The 19,375-nt window shown below is 35.0% G+C and overlaps 1 protein-coding gene across 4 annotated transcripts in view; it reads right to left on the reverse strand.

Annotated features, from left to right (window-relative positions):
• Positions 1–19,375, reverse strand: part of YTHDC2 (YTH domain containing 2) — a 71,374-nt gene that overhangs the window by 24,286 nt on the left and 27,713 nt on the right. For all 4 annotated transcript variants that reach the window (XM_006078264.4, XM_044925508.2, XM_044925507.2 and 1 more), the window contains 10 exons: positions 17,311–17,437; positions 16,859–16,924; positions 11,734–11,912; positions 11,397–11,493; positions 11,231–11,318; positions 11,064–11,144; positions 9,125–9,207; positions 6,398–6,503; positions 4,605–4,724; positions 4,012–4,284 (listed from right to left, as the gene is read on the reverse strand). In XM_006078264.4, the coding sequence (XP_006078326.4) occupies positions 4,012–4,284; positions 4,605–4,724; positions 6,398–6,503; positions 9,125–9,207; positions 11,064–11,144; positions 11,231–11,318; positions 11,397–11,493; positions 11,734–11,912; positions 16,859–16,924; positions 17,311–17,437 (1,220 nt within the window). The remainder of the gene's footprint in view (positions 1–4,011; positions 4,285–4,604; positions 4,725–6,397; positions 6,504–9,124; positions 9,208–11,063; positions 11,145–11,230; positions 11,319–11,396; positions 11,494–11,733; positions 11,913–16,858; positions 16,925–17,310; positions 17,438–19,375) is intronic.

Consider the following 19,375-nt stretch of genomic DNA (forward strand, 5'->3'; position numbering starts at 1 on the left):
ACAGACTTAAAGTTATAAAATAAATAAGTCCTGGGGATGTAATGTACAGCATGGTCTATAGTTAATAACACTGTATGGTATATCGTAAAGTTTCTAAGAGAGTAATTTTTTTCATTGTTGACATGAACATTTATTTTTTAAGTAATTTTTATTGGAATATAGTTGATTTACAATTTGTGTTAGTTTCTCTGCACAGCAAAGTGAACCAGTTATATGCATACAAATATCCACTCTTCTTTAGATTCTTTTCCCCTACAGGTCATTACAGAGTACTGAGTAGAGTTCGCCGTGCTGTACAGTAAGCTCTCAATAGCTATCTATTTGATTTATAGTAGTGTATACATGTCAATCTCAATCTCTCAGTTTATCCCTCCCTCCTCCTTTTCCCTTTGGTAACCATAAGCTTGTTTTCAACATCTGTGACTCTATTTCTGTTTTGTAAATAAGTTCATCTGAGAGTAATTTTTGTTTTTTGGCTGCACCACACAGCATGTAGGATCTCAGTTCCCTGATGAGGGGTCAAACTTGCACCCCCTGCGCTAGAAGCACAGAGTCTTAACCACTGGACCACCAGGAAGTCCCCAAGAGTGACTTTTTCTATTGAGACATAATTGACTTACAACATTAGCTTTAGGTGCATAATATAATGATTCAATACATGTATATATTGTGAAATGATCACAATTTTAGTTAACAGACTAGAGGGTAGATCTTAAAAGTTCTTATCACAAGAAAAAAATTTTTAGCAAGGAAAGGTAAGAAAGCCTTCTTAAGGGAACAATGCAAAGAAATAAAGGAAGACAACAGAATGGGGAAGACTAGAGATGGAGGAGCCTGATAGGCTGTAGTCCATGGGGTCGCTAAGAGTCAGACACGACTGCGTGACTTCCCTTTCACTTTTCACTTTCATGCACTGGAGAAGGAAATGGCAACCCACTCCAGTGTTCTTGCCTGGAGAATCCCAGGACGGGGGAGCCTGGTGGGCTTCCGTCTATGGGGTCACATAGAGTCAGACATGACTGAAGCGACTTAGCAGCAGCAGCAGCGGAGATCTCTTTAAGAAAATTGGAGATACCAAGGGAACATTTTATGCAAAGATAGGTACAATGGAGGACAAAAACGGAAAGGACCTAACAGAAGCAGAAGAGATTAAGAAAAGGTGACAAGAATACACAGAAGAACTGTATAATAAAGCTCTTAATCACCCCATAACCACAATGGTGTGGTCACTTACCTAGAGCCAGACATCCTAGAGTGTGAAGTCAAGTGGGCCGTAGGAAGCATTACTATGAACAAAGCTAGGGGAGGTGATGGAATTCCAGCTGAGCTATTTAAAATCCTCAAAGATGATGCTGTGAAAGTGCTGCACTCACTATGTCAGCAAATTTGGATAACTCAGCAGTGGCCACAGGACTGGAAAAGGTCAGTTTTCATTCCAATCCCAAAGAAAGGCAATGCCAAAGAATGTTGAAATTACTGTATAACTGCACTCATTTCACATGCCAGCAAGGTAATGCTCAAAATCCTTCAAGCTAGGCTTCAGCAGTATGTGAAATAAGAACTTCCAGAGGTACAAACTGGATTTAGAAAAGGCAGAGGAACCAGAGATCAAATTGCCAACATATACTGGATCATAGAAAAAGCAAGCGAATTCCCATAAAACATCTACTTCTGCTTCATTAGCTATGGTAAAACCTTTGTATGGGTCACAACAAACTGTGTAATATTCTTACTGAGACAGAAATACAAGACCACATTACCTGCCTCCTGAGAAACTTGTATGCAGATCAAGAAGCAACAGTTAGAACTGGACAAGGAACAACTGACTGGTTCAAGACTGGGCAGAAGATTGTATACTGTCACCCTGCTTATTAACTTATATGCAGAGTACATCATTTGAAATGCTGGGCTGGATGAAGCACAAGCTGGAATCAAGATTGCTGGGAGAAATACCAACAATCTCAGATACGCAGATGATACTACGTTAATGGCAGAAAGTGAAGAGGAACTAAAGAGCCTCTTGATGAAGGTAAAAGGAAAAAGCTGGTTTAAAACTCAATATTCAAAAAACAAAGATAATGGCATCCGGTCCTATCACTTCATGGTGAATAGATGGGGAAAGAGTGGCAGATTTCATTTTCTTGGGCTCCAAAATCACTGTGGATGGTGACTGCAGCCACGAAATTAAAAGATGCTTGCTCCTTGGAAGAATAGCTATGACAAACCTAAACAATGTATTAAAATGAAGAGACATAACTTTACCAACAACGGTCCATCTAGTCAAAGCTATGGTTTTTCCAGTAGTCATGTATGGATGTGAAACTTGGACTATAAAGAAGGCTGAGTGCTGAAGAATTGATGCTTTTGAACTGTGGTGTTGGAGAAGACTCCTGAGAGTCCCTTGGCCTGCAAGGAGATCTAACCAGTCAGTCCTAAAGGAGATCAGTCCTGGGTGTTCATTGGAAGGTCTGATGTTGAAGCTGAAGCGCCAATACTTTGGCCACCTCATGTGAAGAGCTGACTCTAGAAAAGACCCTGATGCTGGGAAAGATTGAGGGCAAGAGGAGAAAGGGTAACAGTGGATGAGATGGTTGGATGGCATGACCCAACTCAATCGACATGAGTTTGAGCAAACTCCAGGAGACAGTGAAGGACAGAGAGGCCTGGCATGCTGCAGTCCATGGGATCACAAAGAGTCAGACACGACTTAGCAACTGAACAACAACAACATAGTGATGGATATTAACTAGACTTATTGTAGTGATCATTTCACAATATATACAAATACTGTCATTAGGCTCTACGCCTAAAACTAATATAATGTTATATCTCAATTATATCTAATTTTTGAGGAATAAATAATTTTAAAATAAAATCTAAGACTTTATAATCAAATAGAATTATCATTAGATAATTTATACTCAAATGCGATGATGCTATGAAAGCCACTGAGTTTATAAACTCCCAACGAGAATGAAGTATCAGGTAACCTAAATACCCAGCTATGTAAAAATATTCACCTTTTTATAGATGTGCCTGCTAATTTTCCTCCACTAAAGTATGAGAGATTTCCAACTAAGCCATCATAATACCATTATTATCTATGAATCCTGTCACTCCAGGCCTCTAAAAATAACCTTTATATCGACTTCCTACTCTGTGTGAGCATGGAAAGTGAGATTCCTAGAAATAACCTATGTAGTATAGTAAAGCTTCTCTTTGAAAATGAGTTCTCTTGCTTCAGAATATAACTGAAAAGCTGGGGGAAAAACAGACTAGATAGGAATTCTACTCCAAATCTTCCTCTGATTACAATATTATCACTTAATATTATAATATACAGTATCTAATATACCCAATTAATAACAATGCATCAACCTCTGTTCAATAATGCCCACAAAAGAGCTTACAATTATTATTTTTTAGTTGCAATATCATTTCCTTTACTCAGGCTCACTATTCTTATCCTTTCTTTCCTATTTATCACTTTCCTCAATTTCTCACATTATCTTAAAATTTTTAAGTGATTTTTGGATTTTGCTTTATAAAATTAAATTCTTACTATACTGTCCTGAGTACACAAGAAAGAGATATACTCTAAAAAAATCAATAAATAGATATTAAATTCAAAATAATTTTCTTCTAAGTTTTGTTCTATACACTTTGAATAACATACAGTTGTTTCTTAACTAAAATTTTACAGCATTCCTGAATAAGATATGATTAAAGATAAAGAATTTGAGCTTATTAAGAAATAAATATACATAAAAGTAAAATATATATATACACATATTTCCACAAGGAGACAGCTGAAAAAATGAAAGAAACTAGAGAAAAATATGATAATTTTAACATATTAGTAGTAGGAAGATATTCTTCTGAGCTATTAATAAAATGTGACTTTATAATGAAATAAAATTAATGGAATCATATCTATTTTTTTTAATTTGTTACCCTTACTCTAGAAATGTGTTTAGCAACATTTCAAAACTAAAATGACAACAATATTACCTGGAATGCTCTGAGAAGTGCCATGTGGTCACTGAAAGTTCCTGCGGTGAAACGTTTCCTACAAAGCATAGCTGCACGTTTCTGAGAGGCCTGAGTTGGCAGGACGAAAGGATCTCGATAAGCTAATGTGCAGGCAATTGTAAGGATGGGATCCAGACACTTCAAAACAACAGCACACAGGACCATTTTACCAAGATGTGGCTCTACTGGCAAGTCAGCCAAATGATATCCAAGTTCAGTGAGATCTTCCCATGTATCCATTGCATCTATTGTCTAAATAAAATGATATAAAATAGAACTTGACATGATCAAAACTGTTTAATCAAACCCTATACTTAAAAATCCATAAGCAAGATACAAGAACATAAATTTTCTTTTGCTATTACATCTCATAAAAAAAGTTTCTGCTTCAAATATATCATGTAAAAATGAACTATACCCACTGTTTTACTATAATTACCATGAAAGAATTATTCAAAATACATGATTATTAAAATAATTTTTTAAGGTACAAAATTAGTTAAGACATATTATCAGTTAGTTTAAATTTCAAGTAAAATAGCCAGGTAAAATAAGTCTATAAAGATACCAACCTTAAGCATTTGTACAGCATTTCTTACAATTAAAGCTGGTGGAGGTTCAGGAGCTTTCATAAGGAAATCAGCAATAGCACAATTAACTGGGGCTAACAGCTTGGTATGTAAACAGAGTTCCTGTAAATAAAAAGAGCAAATCATTTTGAAATGTTGACATTTATAGCTGATTTTCATTTTTTTAAAAATCATATAAATTATAGATCCCCAACAGAGACTAGTAGAGCCCCTGATTAAAATGAACAGCAAAGGAAATAATGTCATTCCATGAAAGATCTTTCTATGAAATATGGGCTCATACTTTAGTGTGAGAATCTTCATAATCATCTTCCATCAACATCTATCAAGATTACTACTGTCCCTGCTGGCAATGTCTTCTCACATAGTCCTTATATATAACAATAATAGTCACTGTCCAAAAATCTTTTTTCCCCCTTTATACTGCATTCTACAACCTTTTATCCATTCAACAAATGTTTAAGTGCTTGATAGATGCTAGGCACTACACATCAAGTTGGAGAAAAAGAAGAGCATAGGCAGACACTGCCCTCATGGGTTTTCATTGTGTGTGAAAAACAGAATAATTATATAATTAACTACTTAATTACAGTTGTGATAATGAAGGATAAAAGGAACTAAAGACGTAAACATGAGGTTCAAGAAACGGCAAGAGGAGGTGGCCATGGGAAGTCAAAGACAATTCTCTAAAGAAATGACACAAATTAAGATGAAAAGATTGTGCGTGCTAAGTAGCTTCAGTCATGCCTGACCCTGAGACCCTATGTACTCTAGCCCTCCAGGCTCCTCTGTCCAAGGGATTCTCCAGGCAAAGATACCGGCATGGGTTTCCATGCCCTCCTCCACAGGATCTTCCTGATCTAGGGATCAAACCTGCATCTCTTAAGTCCCCTGCATTAATTCCCATGTAAAGATTAGTTAATCAGAAAAGGAATAAAGGGGTAGATTCTATGGAGAGGGGATGGCACATGTGAAGGCCTTGAGATACAAAGAAACAAAATGTGCCTGAAAAATTGAAGCTACTAGTATGAGTAGAGAGAAAAGGAAAGGTATGCATTAAAAATTAAAACCGGAGACACAAGCAGGAGAGATGATTTAGGCTCTTGTTAAGAATTCTGCATCTTATCGTAAGAAGAACAGAAAATGACACATAGGCATGGAGAAGTGGGAAGTAATCCAGGTATATGGATGCCAATAATATGATCCAGTGTCTCTTTAAGATTTGGAATCCAGCATATAGCTTGGCACACCAAAGAATCAAATTAATGAACTTCTGATAGTTTTCCCAACAAACTACACAGTGTTTGATTGTTCCATTAAGTCAGAAAACTGAAAGGAAAATAATTAATATAGACTAGTAAATCTCCGTGAATTCAGTTCCAAAACTAACAAGGTAAGCTCAGCAACTTGAACTGAGATTTTGGTATTATCTTTTGGACCTTGAATGATTTGTTTTCTACTTCTCATTGAGAATTTAAAAGGTGAATATGGATGTGGTTGACAGAATCCTAAAATGTTACAGTAAAAAACAGTATATTTACAAACTATACCATAACTGAAATGCACTCAGGCAACTCTTTAAAATTTTGGAGGTTTCTGAATTAAATTTTCTTATAGAAAAAATATTAGTTTTATATAATCACCCTCCATAATATATATTTTAGAATTTTATTTTATAAATTGATTTATTTTTAAGTCCAATCGGTCTAAGTTAAAATGATCCCTCTCCTCCCTCACCCACAAACATAGCATTTTAGAACGTAGTAAATTTCCACCTGTAATGGCATTCTCAAAAGTTCTGGAGTCTGAAATTCCAACATATTCTGGAATCGAAGTCTACTGAACAGTCGGAAACAAATTCCAGGTCTGCATCGCCCTGCCCTTAAAATTAAAACACAAAATTAAGGCTCAAACAAGGAATAAAAACCATAACAGGGAAACTGTAAAAGCAATGTGATTTAGGAGACAGAACAATAAACCAGTATCAGGACATCTCAGTTTGAATCTGTACTCTGATACTGATCCCCTAACCTTTGAAAAGATACTTCATAGGTGTGAAATTCAATTATTTCATTTACAAATGAGATTCATGAATGATATCTACCTGACAAGTAACACTTCTAGAAAATGGTAAAAAATTTAATGCATATACATACATATATATATATATATACACACACACACAAATAAAAGTGAATAAAAAATAAAGTATGAATAAATATATAGCAATTTAATCAGTTTTATGAAGCTGATACCAAGCACTGTGTTTAGGTCCACTGATTAGAGTTGTGGAAGTTATGCATTTATACAACTCTAAAGGAGTGTCATTTACCCCATCATCAGAGACTTGCATAATTTTCTGGAAAGTACCAGAAATATATCTTGAAGAAAAGCAGTGACTTTTACTTTCATTTAATGTCCTTGTATCAGCTTATAGCAAGGCTAATACCAAGTGACAGAGATACAGAAATGTCCCTATTCCCACAAAGTTCACAATCCAGAGAGACAAACATAACTATAACACAGTGTGATACAAGTTAGAAAATCTGACATTGTTGGACCATTCCTTCCTTCACCATTTCCCTGACTACATACACATTAGTTTTCCCACCCGATCTAGCCTCCTCTAAGAAATTCCTATCCTTCCACAGTCCTTAAATGCTGATGTTCCTCTGAGGTCAGACCTCAGATCTCTGCTCTCCTTACTCTATTCTCTCTCCCAAGTGATATTAATAATCCTTGTAACTTCAAACTTCATCCATATAGGTCTCATTATCCTAATCTGGACCTGTCTGGACCTAATCTGGACCTCTTAGCTCCCCCTGGATTTTCCACAGTCAATTCAAACTCAACACAATCAAAAATTAACTGTCCTCGTATCACCACTTTTCACACTTCACCTGACAATAGCACCACCATCCACAAAATTTTCTTAGAAACCTGTAAGACATCCTTCATTCCACTCTATTCCCTACCCCTGAACATACAATCACCAATATTACTCCCCTGAGTACCTCTTGAATTATTTACAGGCACACCTCAGAGGTATTTCAGGTTCAGTTCCAGACTATGGCAATAAAGCACACATAATAAACATAATAACAAACAACAATAAACAATATAGCACACACAATAAAGCAAGTCACAAGAATGTTTTGGTTTCCAAGGACACAGAAGAGTTGTTTTACACTATACTGTAGTACATTAAGTACGCAATAGGATTACATCTATATCAACAATGTGTATATCTTAATTTTAAAAATACTTTATCACTAAAAAAATGCTAGCCATCATTTGGGCCTTCAAAGTCATAATCTATTTGCTGGTGGAGGGTCATGCCTCAATGTTGATGGCTGCTGATCAGCTGAAGGCTGGAAGTTATGGCAATTTGTTAAAATAAGACAACAATGAAGTTTGCCACATTTATGGATTCTTCCTTTCATAAATGATTTCTCTGAAACATGCCACGCTATTTGATAGCATTTTACCCACAAAACTTCTTTCAAAATTGGAGTCAATTTTCTCAAACTCTGCTGCTGCTTTATCAACTAAGTTTAGATAATATAATCTTTTGTTTTGTCCTCCTTTTCAGTCAACAACCGCTGTTTTTTAATGTTCTCTGCCTTGACAATGTATGTCTAAATACATATATAAACATATACAGATACTTTTTAGCACAAGAAAATACTAGATATATGCTTTATACCTTACTTTTTCAATTAATACGAGTTTCTGAAAACTTATCCACATAAGACACATATATCTACATTATTTCCTTTTAACAGTTACCAAGTAAGACATTATGTGGCAATAATATAATTTGCTTAACCACTTCACTATTTATGGACATTACAGTGTTCCCAGATTTTTCACTACTACTAATATACTACTAAAAGCATTCTTAAACATATATCTTTGCACACATGTGCAAGTATACTCAGGATAAATTATGGGAAGTGGAATCCACTGCAAAAAGGGAGATCTGGATAAAAATTTCAAATCATCCTGTGAAGAAGACACATCAATTTACACTTCCAATAACAAACTATGAAAGCCTACTGATCTATGCTTTTTCCAACTTAAAAATTTTCATTGATACCAATCTGATAAGCAAAAACTAGCACCTCATTAATTTGCCTTTCTTCACATATATGCAAGATACATGTGGTATACATGAGGTTAATGTAGTGATCTTAATTTAACTGATTTATTCCGAGTTTTTTGTACAGTATAGAAACTAGTCTTATCTTACATTGCTTTTATTTTCATTTTTTAAAATTTTTTACATGTTCTGAGTGTAGGTTATACAAGGCAAAAATTTTTACTTTTAACATAACCTAAATTTGACTTTAAAATAAGTATTAAAATTGTCTGCTTTGAAAAAATAATATAAAAATTAAGACAAACATGAAGATTTCAACATTTTATAGAAAGTAGAATATACATTAAATATGTTCCCATTTGAATGGGAATTGAATGAATGTTCATTAAATATACATTACCTGCCTTTTCGTTGTATGGCGCTAGCTTTGGAAATCCATACCATTTTTAACATTGTAACAAAATTCAGTGCATCAAAGGATTTCTGTAATATTTAAATCACCTTCATGTTAATACATAAAAGGTATTTAAGAAGAAATAGGAAACATTATGAATATATTTTAACATGCCAAGTTTAATTCAGAGTCCTTTTTGACTAATTAGCACAGAGTACTGATTTTTTTTAAAAAATCCAGATTTCTGGTTATAATCATTCTAAGGGGAAAAAAAGGAAAACTAAACTCTGAAGAGCTGTAAAACTTCCTCATGCTGTGCCTTGCTACGCTATCTGTTTTACTCTACTACACTTGGATAATGGCAGTCAGTTCTCATAAAGCATCAAGATTGTAGAGAACTGATCTATTCTCTTAAGGTCATTTTCTATCAGATTTACATCATTGTGGGGAATAGGAGTCATCAGGGAAAGACATTTTCTGACATAATTTTCAGGAAGCTGATCGAAGAGAACAGTAATAATCACTAAAGTAATCCTATTCCCAAATGAAGAATTTTCAACCCCATCCATTTTATCTCCTGCTGAACTACTAATGTATTAGCCTATCCAGAAAGCTACAAAAGAGAAAGTAAAAAAGAACCACTATTAACCCCATATTTTCACTACTAAAGTATATTACTATAGAGAAATATTTTTAAATAATACATTGTTAACTAGAATATATATACTCTAGTGACTTTATACCTTCCTTTTCATAAAATAACTATATAGATAAATATAAATGGGTTCTCTTAATAGTTTATTATGACATTTTTAGAAAAGATGCTGCTTATTTTGTTTTTACTAAAATATTACATTTGTCAATTTTGTGTATAAAATAACTTTTGACACTACCATCAGTTTTCTTAATAACACACAAAGGTAACTTCTTTTCACATTAAAAATGATAATTTATATCCACTAGAGCAGACATGATGTATTTTCCCAACATGGATAGCATTTATTTCCTTGAAAAACCAAAAATTTTCAATTCTTTCATGAAAGGACTGACCAAAATTAGGAATACTGAGAATTGGTGGGTACTGCAATACTACAAGGAAATAAACACTGACTTTTATTTATATCAGGTGTTGGCAGAAATTTTTTAGCCTTTGCAGAGGGACTCTGTTGCAACTACTCAAATCTGCCATTGCAGTGTGAAAGCAGTCAGACAATGGGTAAAAGTGGACAAGAACATGGCATTATTCCAATAAAATTTATTTTTACAAAAGCAGTTGGTGGGCCCATTTCTTATGGTAGCCATCATTTGCTGAAGCCGGTTTTATGTTTGTTTTTTTGAACTAAAGGCTTTTTTGAACTAAACATTTTTGGAATACCCATTAATACTACATGCAGAGCACTGGAAATGTAACAATGAACAAGAAGGACACAGTCCATGCCCATAAGTAGAAAGAAAACATACAAAGTACATAATCAAATTTCCACATTGACAAAACTTTCTTCAGTTACTAGCCAAATGCTTCATTTTCTTCCTAATATTTAGTGTGTGTGTTAATCACTCAGTCGTGTCCAACTCTTTGCAACCCCGTGGACTCCTCTGTCCATAGGATTCTCAAGGCAAGAATACAGGAGTGGGTTGTCATTTCCTTCTCCAGGGGATTTTCCCAACCCAGGGATCAAACCTAGTTCTCCTGCATTGCAGGAAGATTCTTTACCATCTGAGCCACAGGGAAGCTGCAGAAGCTAAACTGTTAGAATAACAAGACAAACCCTACAAACTGAATTAAGGTAGAATATTCACTTCAGTGAAACCAACATTTACTATGTCAAATTCATCATAGAACCAGAAGTTTCCTCATTAAGATGAATTCTGCTCATAAAAATATTTATTGTTATGGAACTTAACCTTCTTCATTTAAGCAAAAATGCAATTTTTTCATACATACCTCTTTCACCTTACCAGAATCAATAACAAAGACAACATCATTGACTGTGATGCTGGTTTCGGCAATATTGGTAGAAAGGATCTGCAATAGAATATTATAGCATAGTTAATACGAATGCAAAACCAATGACTAAAAAAATGGAAAAATGAAGATTTTATGAAGCTTACTATTTTTCGAACACCTGCAGGTGGGTTTTTTAATACCTTCTTTTGATCAGATGTTTGCATGTTTGAATGAAGCATAAAGACTTGGTATCTGTTGACAATTAAGAGAAAATATACTGTGGTACCTAACTGTTATTAAAAGTAATAAATGCAAAGTGTTAGCGTTTACCTATGTGCATTTTCAGCAAACCGCTTGTCATCAAACAGGATGCGATCCCTCAGACCAACAATTTCATCATATCCAGGTAGAAAAATCAATATTGCACCTTGAAGAAGAATGATTTTTTTAACATTCAATCTCTTTGTAAAACAAGAATCAATCAAAACTAGATATAATGAACTATATATGTGTTTTCAAGCACTGATAAGCTCTAATACTCATGACATATAAAGAGATTGTGCATTATTATCAATAGAATTATATAAAAATTTATATACACAAAATATTAATTTCTAAATCAAAGAATATATTTTTGTGCCACTTCTTTTAGACAATACTCATTTACCAGCTTCACAACTATGGCAGATATTGTATAGAAGATGCATAATCAAATCCAAGTCTACTTTTTCATCATCAAAACTATGGTGATAAGCTTTCAGAAGCTCTCTGTCTTCTGCACTGAGATCACTTCCATTTGTTTGAACCAAAGAGCTTTCATCCATATTTCCAAATTCCAAAGAAGCACTAGAAGAAAAAAAAAAAAAAAAAATAGATCAAGTCGAATTCCATTAAAGAGAGTAACCCTTGCCAATCATTCCCATTATGTCCACCTTCACATTTTCAATATACTCTAAAAGGTCAAGTGACAATTAATTCTCTAGCTATACTGTAATTCATATTTTGGTTTCAATTATATTATTCAAAGTAAAACTTGGCAACAGGTGCTTTTTAAAAAGCTCAACTTGTAGACATTTCTTCAAAGCAAATATACCAACAGCCAACTAGCACATGACATCATTAGTCATCAGAAAAATGAAATTCAAAACCACAATGAGATACCACTTCATACCCACTAGAATGATTATTATCAAACAACAAATAATAATAAGTGTGAGAGAGGATGTGAAGAAACTGGAACCAGAGTGGAAATGTAAAATGATGTAACCACTCTGGACAACAATGTGGCCGTTTCTCAAAATGTTAAACACAGTGTTACCATGTGCCCCAGCAGTTAGACTCCTAAGAATATAGATAAGAAGAAATTAAAATATCTGTCCACATAAAAATCTGTACATAAATATTTATACCAGTAATTATTCATAACATCCCAAAAGTGGAAACAACTGAACTGTTCATCATTTAATGAATGAATAAACAAACTGTAGTCTGCCCAGAAAATAGAATATTACTCAGTCATTAAAAGGATGTTACAACATGAATGACCTTTGAAAACATTATGCTAAGTGAAAGAAGCCAATTATAGAAGACCACAGATTATATGATTCCATTTATATGAATTGTCCAGAATATTAATCTATAGAAAATGGAAGTAGATTAGTGGTTGCCTAGGGCTGGGAAAGTTGAGGAAAATAAGAAGAGACTTCTAATGAGCATAGGTTTCTTTTTGGGGTGATGCAAATGTTATCAAAACTGACTGTGGTAATGATTGCATAACTCTTTGAACATACTAAAAACCACTGCAATATACACTAAAGTAGGTGATTTATATGATATGTGAATTGAATATAAATAAAACTTAAAAAACACAAACTTTTGGTGATCACTTATATTTTAATAGGTTGTTTCTAACTACTCATTATTATAAACAATATTCTGAAAAATAGTTCTCATTAAAAATAAAAGAACTGTACAGGTACCAAGTTAACATGACTGTTAATTTGGTTCTCCTAAACTAAAAGTAGGCTTCCCTAATAGCTCAGTTGTTAAAGAATCTGCCTGCACTGCAGGAGACCCTGGTTCGATTCCTGGGTCGGGAAGATCTGCTGGATAAGGGATAGGCTACCCACGTCAGTATTCTGGCCTGGAGAATTCCATGGACTGTATAGGACATGGGGTTGCAAAGAGTTGGACATGACTGATCGACTTTCACTTCACCTCAAACTAAAAGTAGGTTGATTGTGCTATTTCCCAAAAGTCAGCATCAGCAGAAATTACTGGAATAACCCACTTGTTTCTTCATGCTGTATGTAAAAATATAGACTACCGCCATCACTAGAAATTATCAATATGATTTCTAGAAAGTTCAGTTCAGCTCAATGTCTCTTAAAGAGCTTAGGAGAAAACTAAGACTGCTTTCAATAGGAAAAATATGAACCTTTTTCAACTTTATAACTGTAGCATTTAAAATTTTTAAGTCCAACTTAAACCATTTCAAGTTTATTTTATTACTTTTGTGTTGTTTAAAGCTATAAACTTTATCAATCCAGGAAACCTAATGAATTTAATTTAAATATTTTAAATTTGTAATTGATAATATCATGATCTATGGAACAAAAAGAAAGCTGACTTAGCCGGGATAAATAAAATATTATCCAGATAACTGCTTTACGTGGTAATCTGTAGTATCCAGTAAGCTAGACCTAACACCGTAAGAATGGAACTTTCAAAGGGTTAGCACTAAAAGGACTGCAAGTTCTGGGTGCAATTAATGAAATGACAACAAAACCCACCATCCCAGAATTAGCATTTGGATCTGCCCAGAATTTTGAGACACTACTTTATCATTTAATGAAATTAAAATGATAAAACTAATTTCATACGTCAAATGTTTACTTCATCTAATAAATATTCAAGACTAAATCTATAGATGTTCACTTCAGTCGCTCAGTCATGTCCAACTCTTTGCGACCCCATGAATCACAGTACACCAGGCCTCCCTGTCCATAACCAACACCCGGAGTTCACCCAAATCTATGTCCATTGAGTCAGTGATGCCATCCAACCATCTCATCCTCTGTCGTCCCCTTCTCCACCTGCCCTCAATCACTCCCAGCATCAGGGTCTTTTCCAATGAGTCAGCTCTTCGCATCAGGTGGCCAAAGTATTGGAGTTTCAGCTTCATCATCAGTCCTTCCAATGAACACCCAGGACTGATCTCCTTTAGGATGGGCTGGTTGGATCTCCTTGCAGTCCAAGGGACTCTCAAGACTCTTCTCCGACACCACAGTTCAAAAGCATCAATTCTTCAGCACTCAGCTTTCTTTACAGTTCAACTTTCATATCCATACACGACTACCGGAAAAACTATAGACTTGACTAGACGGACCTTTGTTGGAAAAGTAGTGTCTCTGCTTTTTAATATGCTGTCTAGGTTGGTCATAACTTTCCTTCCAAGGAGTAAGCGTCTTTTAATTTCATGGCTGCAATCACCATCCGCAGTGATTTTGGTGCCCAAAAAAATAAAGTCAGCCACTGTTTCCACTGTTTCCCCATCTATTTCCCATGAAGTGATGGGATGGGATGCCATGATCTTAGTTTTCCGAATGTTGAGCTGTAAGCCAACTTTTCTTTTTCACTCTCCTCTTTCACTTTCATCAAGAAGCTCTTTAGTTCTTCTTCACTTTCTGCCATAAGCGTGGTGTCACCTGCATATCTGAGGTTATTGATATTTCTCCTGGCAATCCTGATTCCAGCTTGTGCTTCCTCCAGCCCAGCGTTTCTCATGATGTACTCTGCATATAAGTTAAATAAACAGGTTGACAATATACAGCCTTGACGTACTCCTTTTCCTATTTGGAACCAGTCTGTTGTTCCATGTCCAGTTCTACTGTTGCTTCCTGACCTGCATACAGGTTTCTCAAGAGGCAGGTCAGGCGGTCTGGTATTCCCAACAAATATTCAAAACTAAATCTATAGATGTAATATATTACAAAAACCCAAGTCAAATAAATATTTTGTGTTCCTGAAATAATAGACATTTTAATATATTTTAACTTCATGATCTGGCATTCTCATCTCTTTAAGAATTTTCCACAGGCTATGGTGATCCACACAGTTAAAGGCTTTGGCACAGTCAATAAAGCAGAAATAGATGTTTTTCTGGAACTCTCTTGCTTTTCTGATGATCCAATGGATATTGGCAATTTGATCTCTGGTTCCTCTGCCTCTTCTAAAATGAGGTTGAACATTTGGAAGTTCATAGTTCACATACTGTTGAAGCCTGGCTTGGAGAATCTTGAGCATTACTTTACTAGTGTGTGAGATGAGTGCAATTGTGCGGTAGTTTGAGCATTCTTTGGCATTGCCTTTCTTTGGAATTGGAATGAAAACTGACCTTTTCCAGTCCTGTGGCCACTGCTGAGTTTTCCAAATGTGCTGGCATACTGAGTGCAGCACTTTCACAGCATCATCTTTTAGGATTTGAAATAGCTCAACTGGAATTCCATCACCTCCCCTAGCTTTGTTCATAGGGATGTTTCTTAAGGCCCACTTGACTTCACATTCCAGGATATCTGGCTCTAGGTGAGTAATCACACCATCGTGATTATCTGGGTCGTGAAGATCTTTTTTGTATAGTTCTTCTGTGTATTCTTGCCACCTCTTCTTAGTATCTTCTGCTTCTGTTAGGTCCATACCATTTCTGTCTTTTATCAAGCCCATCTTTGCGTGAAATGTTCTCTTGGTATCTCTAATTATTTTTAAGAGATTTCTAGTCTTTCCCATTCTATTGTTTTCCTCTATTTGTTTGCATTGATCGCAGAGGAAGGCTTTCTTATCTGTCCTTGCTATTCTTTGGAACTCTGCATTCAGATGCTTATATCTTTCCCTTTCTCCTTTGCTTTAGCTTCTCTTCTTTTCTCAGCTATTTGGAAGGCCTCCTCAGACAACCATTTTGCCTTTTTGCATTTCTTTTCCTTGGGGATGGTCTTGATTACTGCCTCCTGTACAATGTCACAAACCTCTGTCTATAGTTCTTCAGGTACTCTATCATCTAATCCCCTGAATCTATTTGCCACTTCCACTGTATAATCATAAGGTATTCGATTTAGGTCATACCTGAATCGTCTAGTGGTTTTCCCTACTTTCTTCAATTTAAGTCTGAATTTGGTGCTAAGGAATTCATGATCTGAGCCACTGAAAGCTCCCAGTCTTGTTTTTGCTGACTGTATAGAGATTCTCCATCTTTCGCTGCAAAGAATATAATCAATCTGATTTTGGTATTGACCATCTGGTGATGTCCTTGTGTAGAAGCGTCTCTTGTGTTGTTGGACAAGTGTATTTGCTATTACCAATGCATTCTCTTGGCAAAATTCTGTTAGCTCTTGCCTTGCTTCATTTTGTACTCCAAGGCCAAATATGGCTATTACTCTAGGTATCTCTTGACTTCCTACTTTTGCATTCCAGTCCCCTATAATGAAAAGGACATCTTTTTTGGGTGTTAGTTCTAGAAGGTCTTATAGGTCTTCACAGAACCATTCAACTTCAATTTCTTCAGCATTACTCATTGGGGCATAAACTTGGATTACACTGATATTGAATGATTTGCCTTGGAAATCTTATTAACAATCTACAAAGTAACTGAAAACTATTAGAAAAAGTTCTTAGAAGTACAAAAAAATATATATAGCTGGATAAGAGACTATAAATAGTTTTTCTAGGTCACATTCAATGATTTATATGGCTAACCTTTTTCAAAAGGAATTAGAATTAAAAATAGCAAAAAGTTTTACCTGTAAGATTCTAGAAGATCCACAATTTCAGTCTGGCCAAAGTGTTTAGCCCAATCTAAAGCCATCCTGGCAAAATTCAAAGGTATCAAATTAAAAAAGAGAAATAATGTTCTCAAAATTAGGAAACTAATTACTCGAAGTTATTCACTCATTAATTAAAGTAGAGATGTATGAGCAATTTTACACAACAGCTTTCTTTTTTTTTTTAAGTTTTTCTTTTTTTTTAGCAACTTTATTTATTTACTGGCTGTGTTGCATGGTCTGTGGGATCTTAGTTGCCAACCAGGTATTAAACCCATGTCCCCTGCAGTGGAAGCTCAGAGTCTTAACCACTAGACCAGCAGGGAAGTCCCCTCACAATAGCTTTTAATATAAACGCAAATGTAAGAAATCAAAAAAGATATATGTAGCTATACGAAGGTATACAAAGAACAGATGCAATTAAAAATTACCAGCCATTGGATGCTTTACTATGAACGTTGGCGCCCATACTAATTAACTGTTCCACTTGGCTTGAGAAGCCTCGTCCCGCAGCAACCATCAGAGCTGTTGCACTGGTGTCACTATGTCTATAATCAACTAAAAGAAAGAAAAGATACGTAAATGTTAAATTTTCAAATTATTTAAATACATTTTAATTTCTTTGAATGTTAGGGGAATTAACCTAGGACATGGTCATTTACCTAAATATATAACAGCACTGTATAACCCTTAACTCAGATCATCTAAGATCTGATACTCATGTGTCATTGGTATAAGCAGGATAAAACAAGTACCACAAGTTGGAAGGCAGGAGAAGGAAAGATAGTGTTAATCAAAGCAGAAAGGAAAGCTACTAACTTTGTTGACTCTTAAGTAACCTTCTTAAATCTAGATTCTGCCTTAATCAAATGGCAAGATAATTAAAAAGTTAAGTGTCATCAGAATCTAGTAGTGAAAGTTAAAAGGGCAAATGAAAAATTTTAAATGATTTTTTGACATCCTTTTATTTTGCTTTTATTCCCCCATCAATCCAGGGTCTTATTATGAGATGCTTAAAGAGACTAACACTGGCAGAAAGTTTACTTCCCATAAAACCCCTCCATGAGAAAAAAAATAAACTTTTATTGAATTTAAATTCCATCTTAAAATATATTTCAAGCAATGCAAGGTATTATAATTACTTAGAACTAATGCTCATAAAGTACAAAATTGGTAATTTCAGAAAGAAATTACTACTGAGAGAAACCCTCTATAGTAAAACAGGTTAACAACCCTCTTAAACATAGTATCAAATATTAATATAAACCAATGGTTCTTAAGGTAGACAGGGGGACTTATAAGACCTCAGGGGGACCTCAGGCTTTTTATTTCTAAAAGCACAGACAGCTATGCCTTACTTCTAGATTCAGATTCAGTAGTCTTGGGTGAGAAAGCACATGCATTATTAAAAAGATCTGCAAAGATTATGATTTGCGTTCACTATATGAGAATTACTACTTCAATGGAATATTCAGTTAGGGGTACAGATAAGCATGGGAGTTAGAAAATGACCAAAAATTCACTAATACTCTTTCCTTCAAGGGGTGGAGCCTAATTCCCCTCTCCTTGAGTGAGAGCTGGACTAAGTGACTCATTCTAGCCAATAGAATAAAGTGGAAAAAATGGTGTGCAACTTTGGAGACTAGGACATGAAAGGTACCTACAATTTCTTGCTTGCTTTTCCTTTTTCACTTTTGAATCACACACTCTGGGAGAAGCCAGCTGTCACATTCTGAGAAGAACAAGGCAATGCTATGGATGGTCCAGATGGCAAAGAACAGAGGCCTTCTGCCAACAGCAGAGACAAACTGAGTTCTCTGACCAACAGCCACAAGAGTGAGCCATCTTAGAAGCAGATTCTCAGTCTCAGTAAACTTTCAGATGACTGCAACCCCTGCCAACAGCTTAACTATCAGTCTACAAGTGACTAGGAGCCAGAACCACTCAGTTAAGCCACTCCCAGATTCTTGACTCTCAATGACTATGTAAAATAATAAATGTCTTAGATTGCTAAGTTTGGGAATCATTTCTTATGCAGCAATAGATGACTAGCATCCAGCATTCCACAGAATGCCTAGTCCTACTAAACCAGCTAATTACTACCTGGCTACACAAGATCACACAGGAAAACTGATACAGTTAAAAAGAAATCTATGAAGCCAAAAGTTTCCTGGATCACATGAAGTATTTTCAACTTCTGGTGCCTTAAAATTAAGCATTGCGATTTTAGAAGAAAAATAAAAATATGGAAAGTAAATTACTGTTCATAGAGATACACTAACATTTTAGTTCACTACACATGGCTTAAGACATTAGAATACTGGGCTCTGGAAAATGTCCAATAAAACTATAAAGGAGAGATGACCATTATCAAAGTAATAGTCTAGTAGTTACAAAAGAAATATCTAAAAAGAGGGTCAAAGACAATACAAAAATATTTTTAAATGTTTCATAAATGTTTTAAAGCAATGTGTCTCAGAATTCAAATTTCCTAAC

Source organism: Bubalus bubalis, chromosome 11, assembly GCF_019923935.1.
Source record: "Bubalus bubalis isolate 160015118507 breed Murrah chromosome 11, NDDB_SH_1, whole genome shotgun sequence".
Classification (NCBI taxonomy): Eukaryota; Metazoa; Chordata; class Mammalia; order Artiodactyla; family Bovidae; genus Bubalus; species Bubalus bubalis.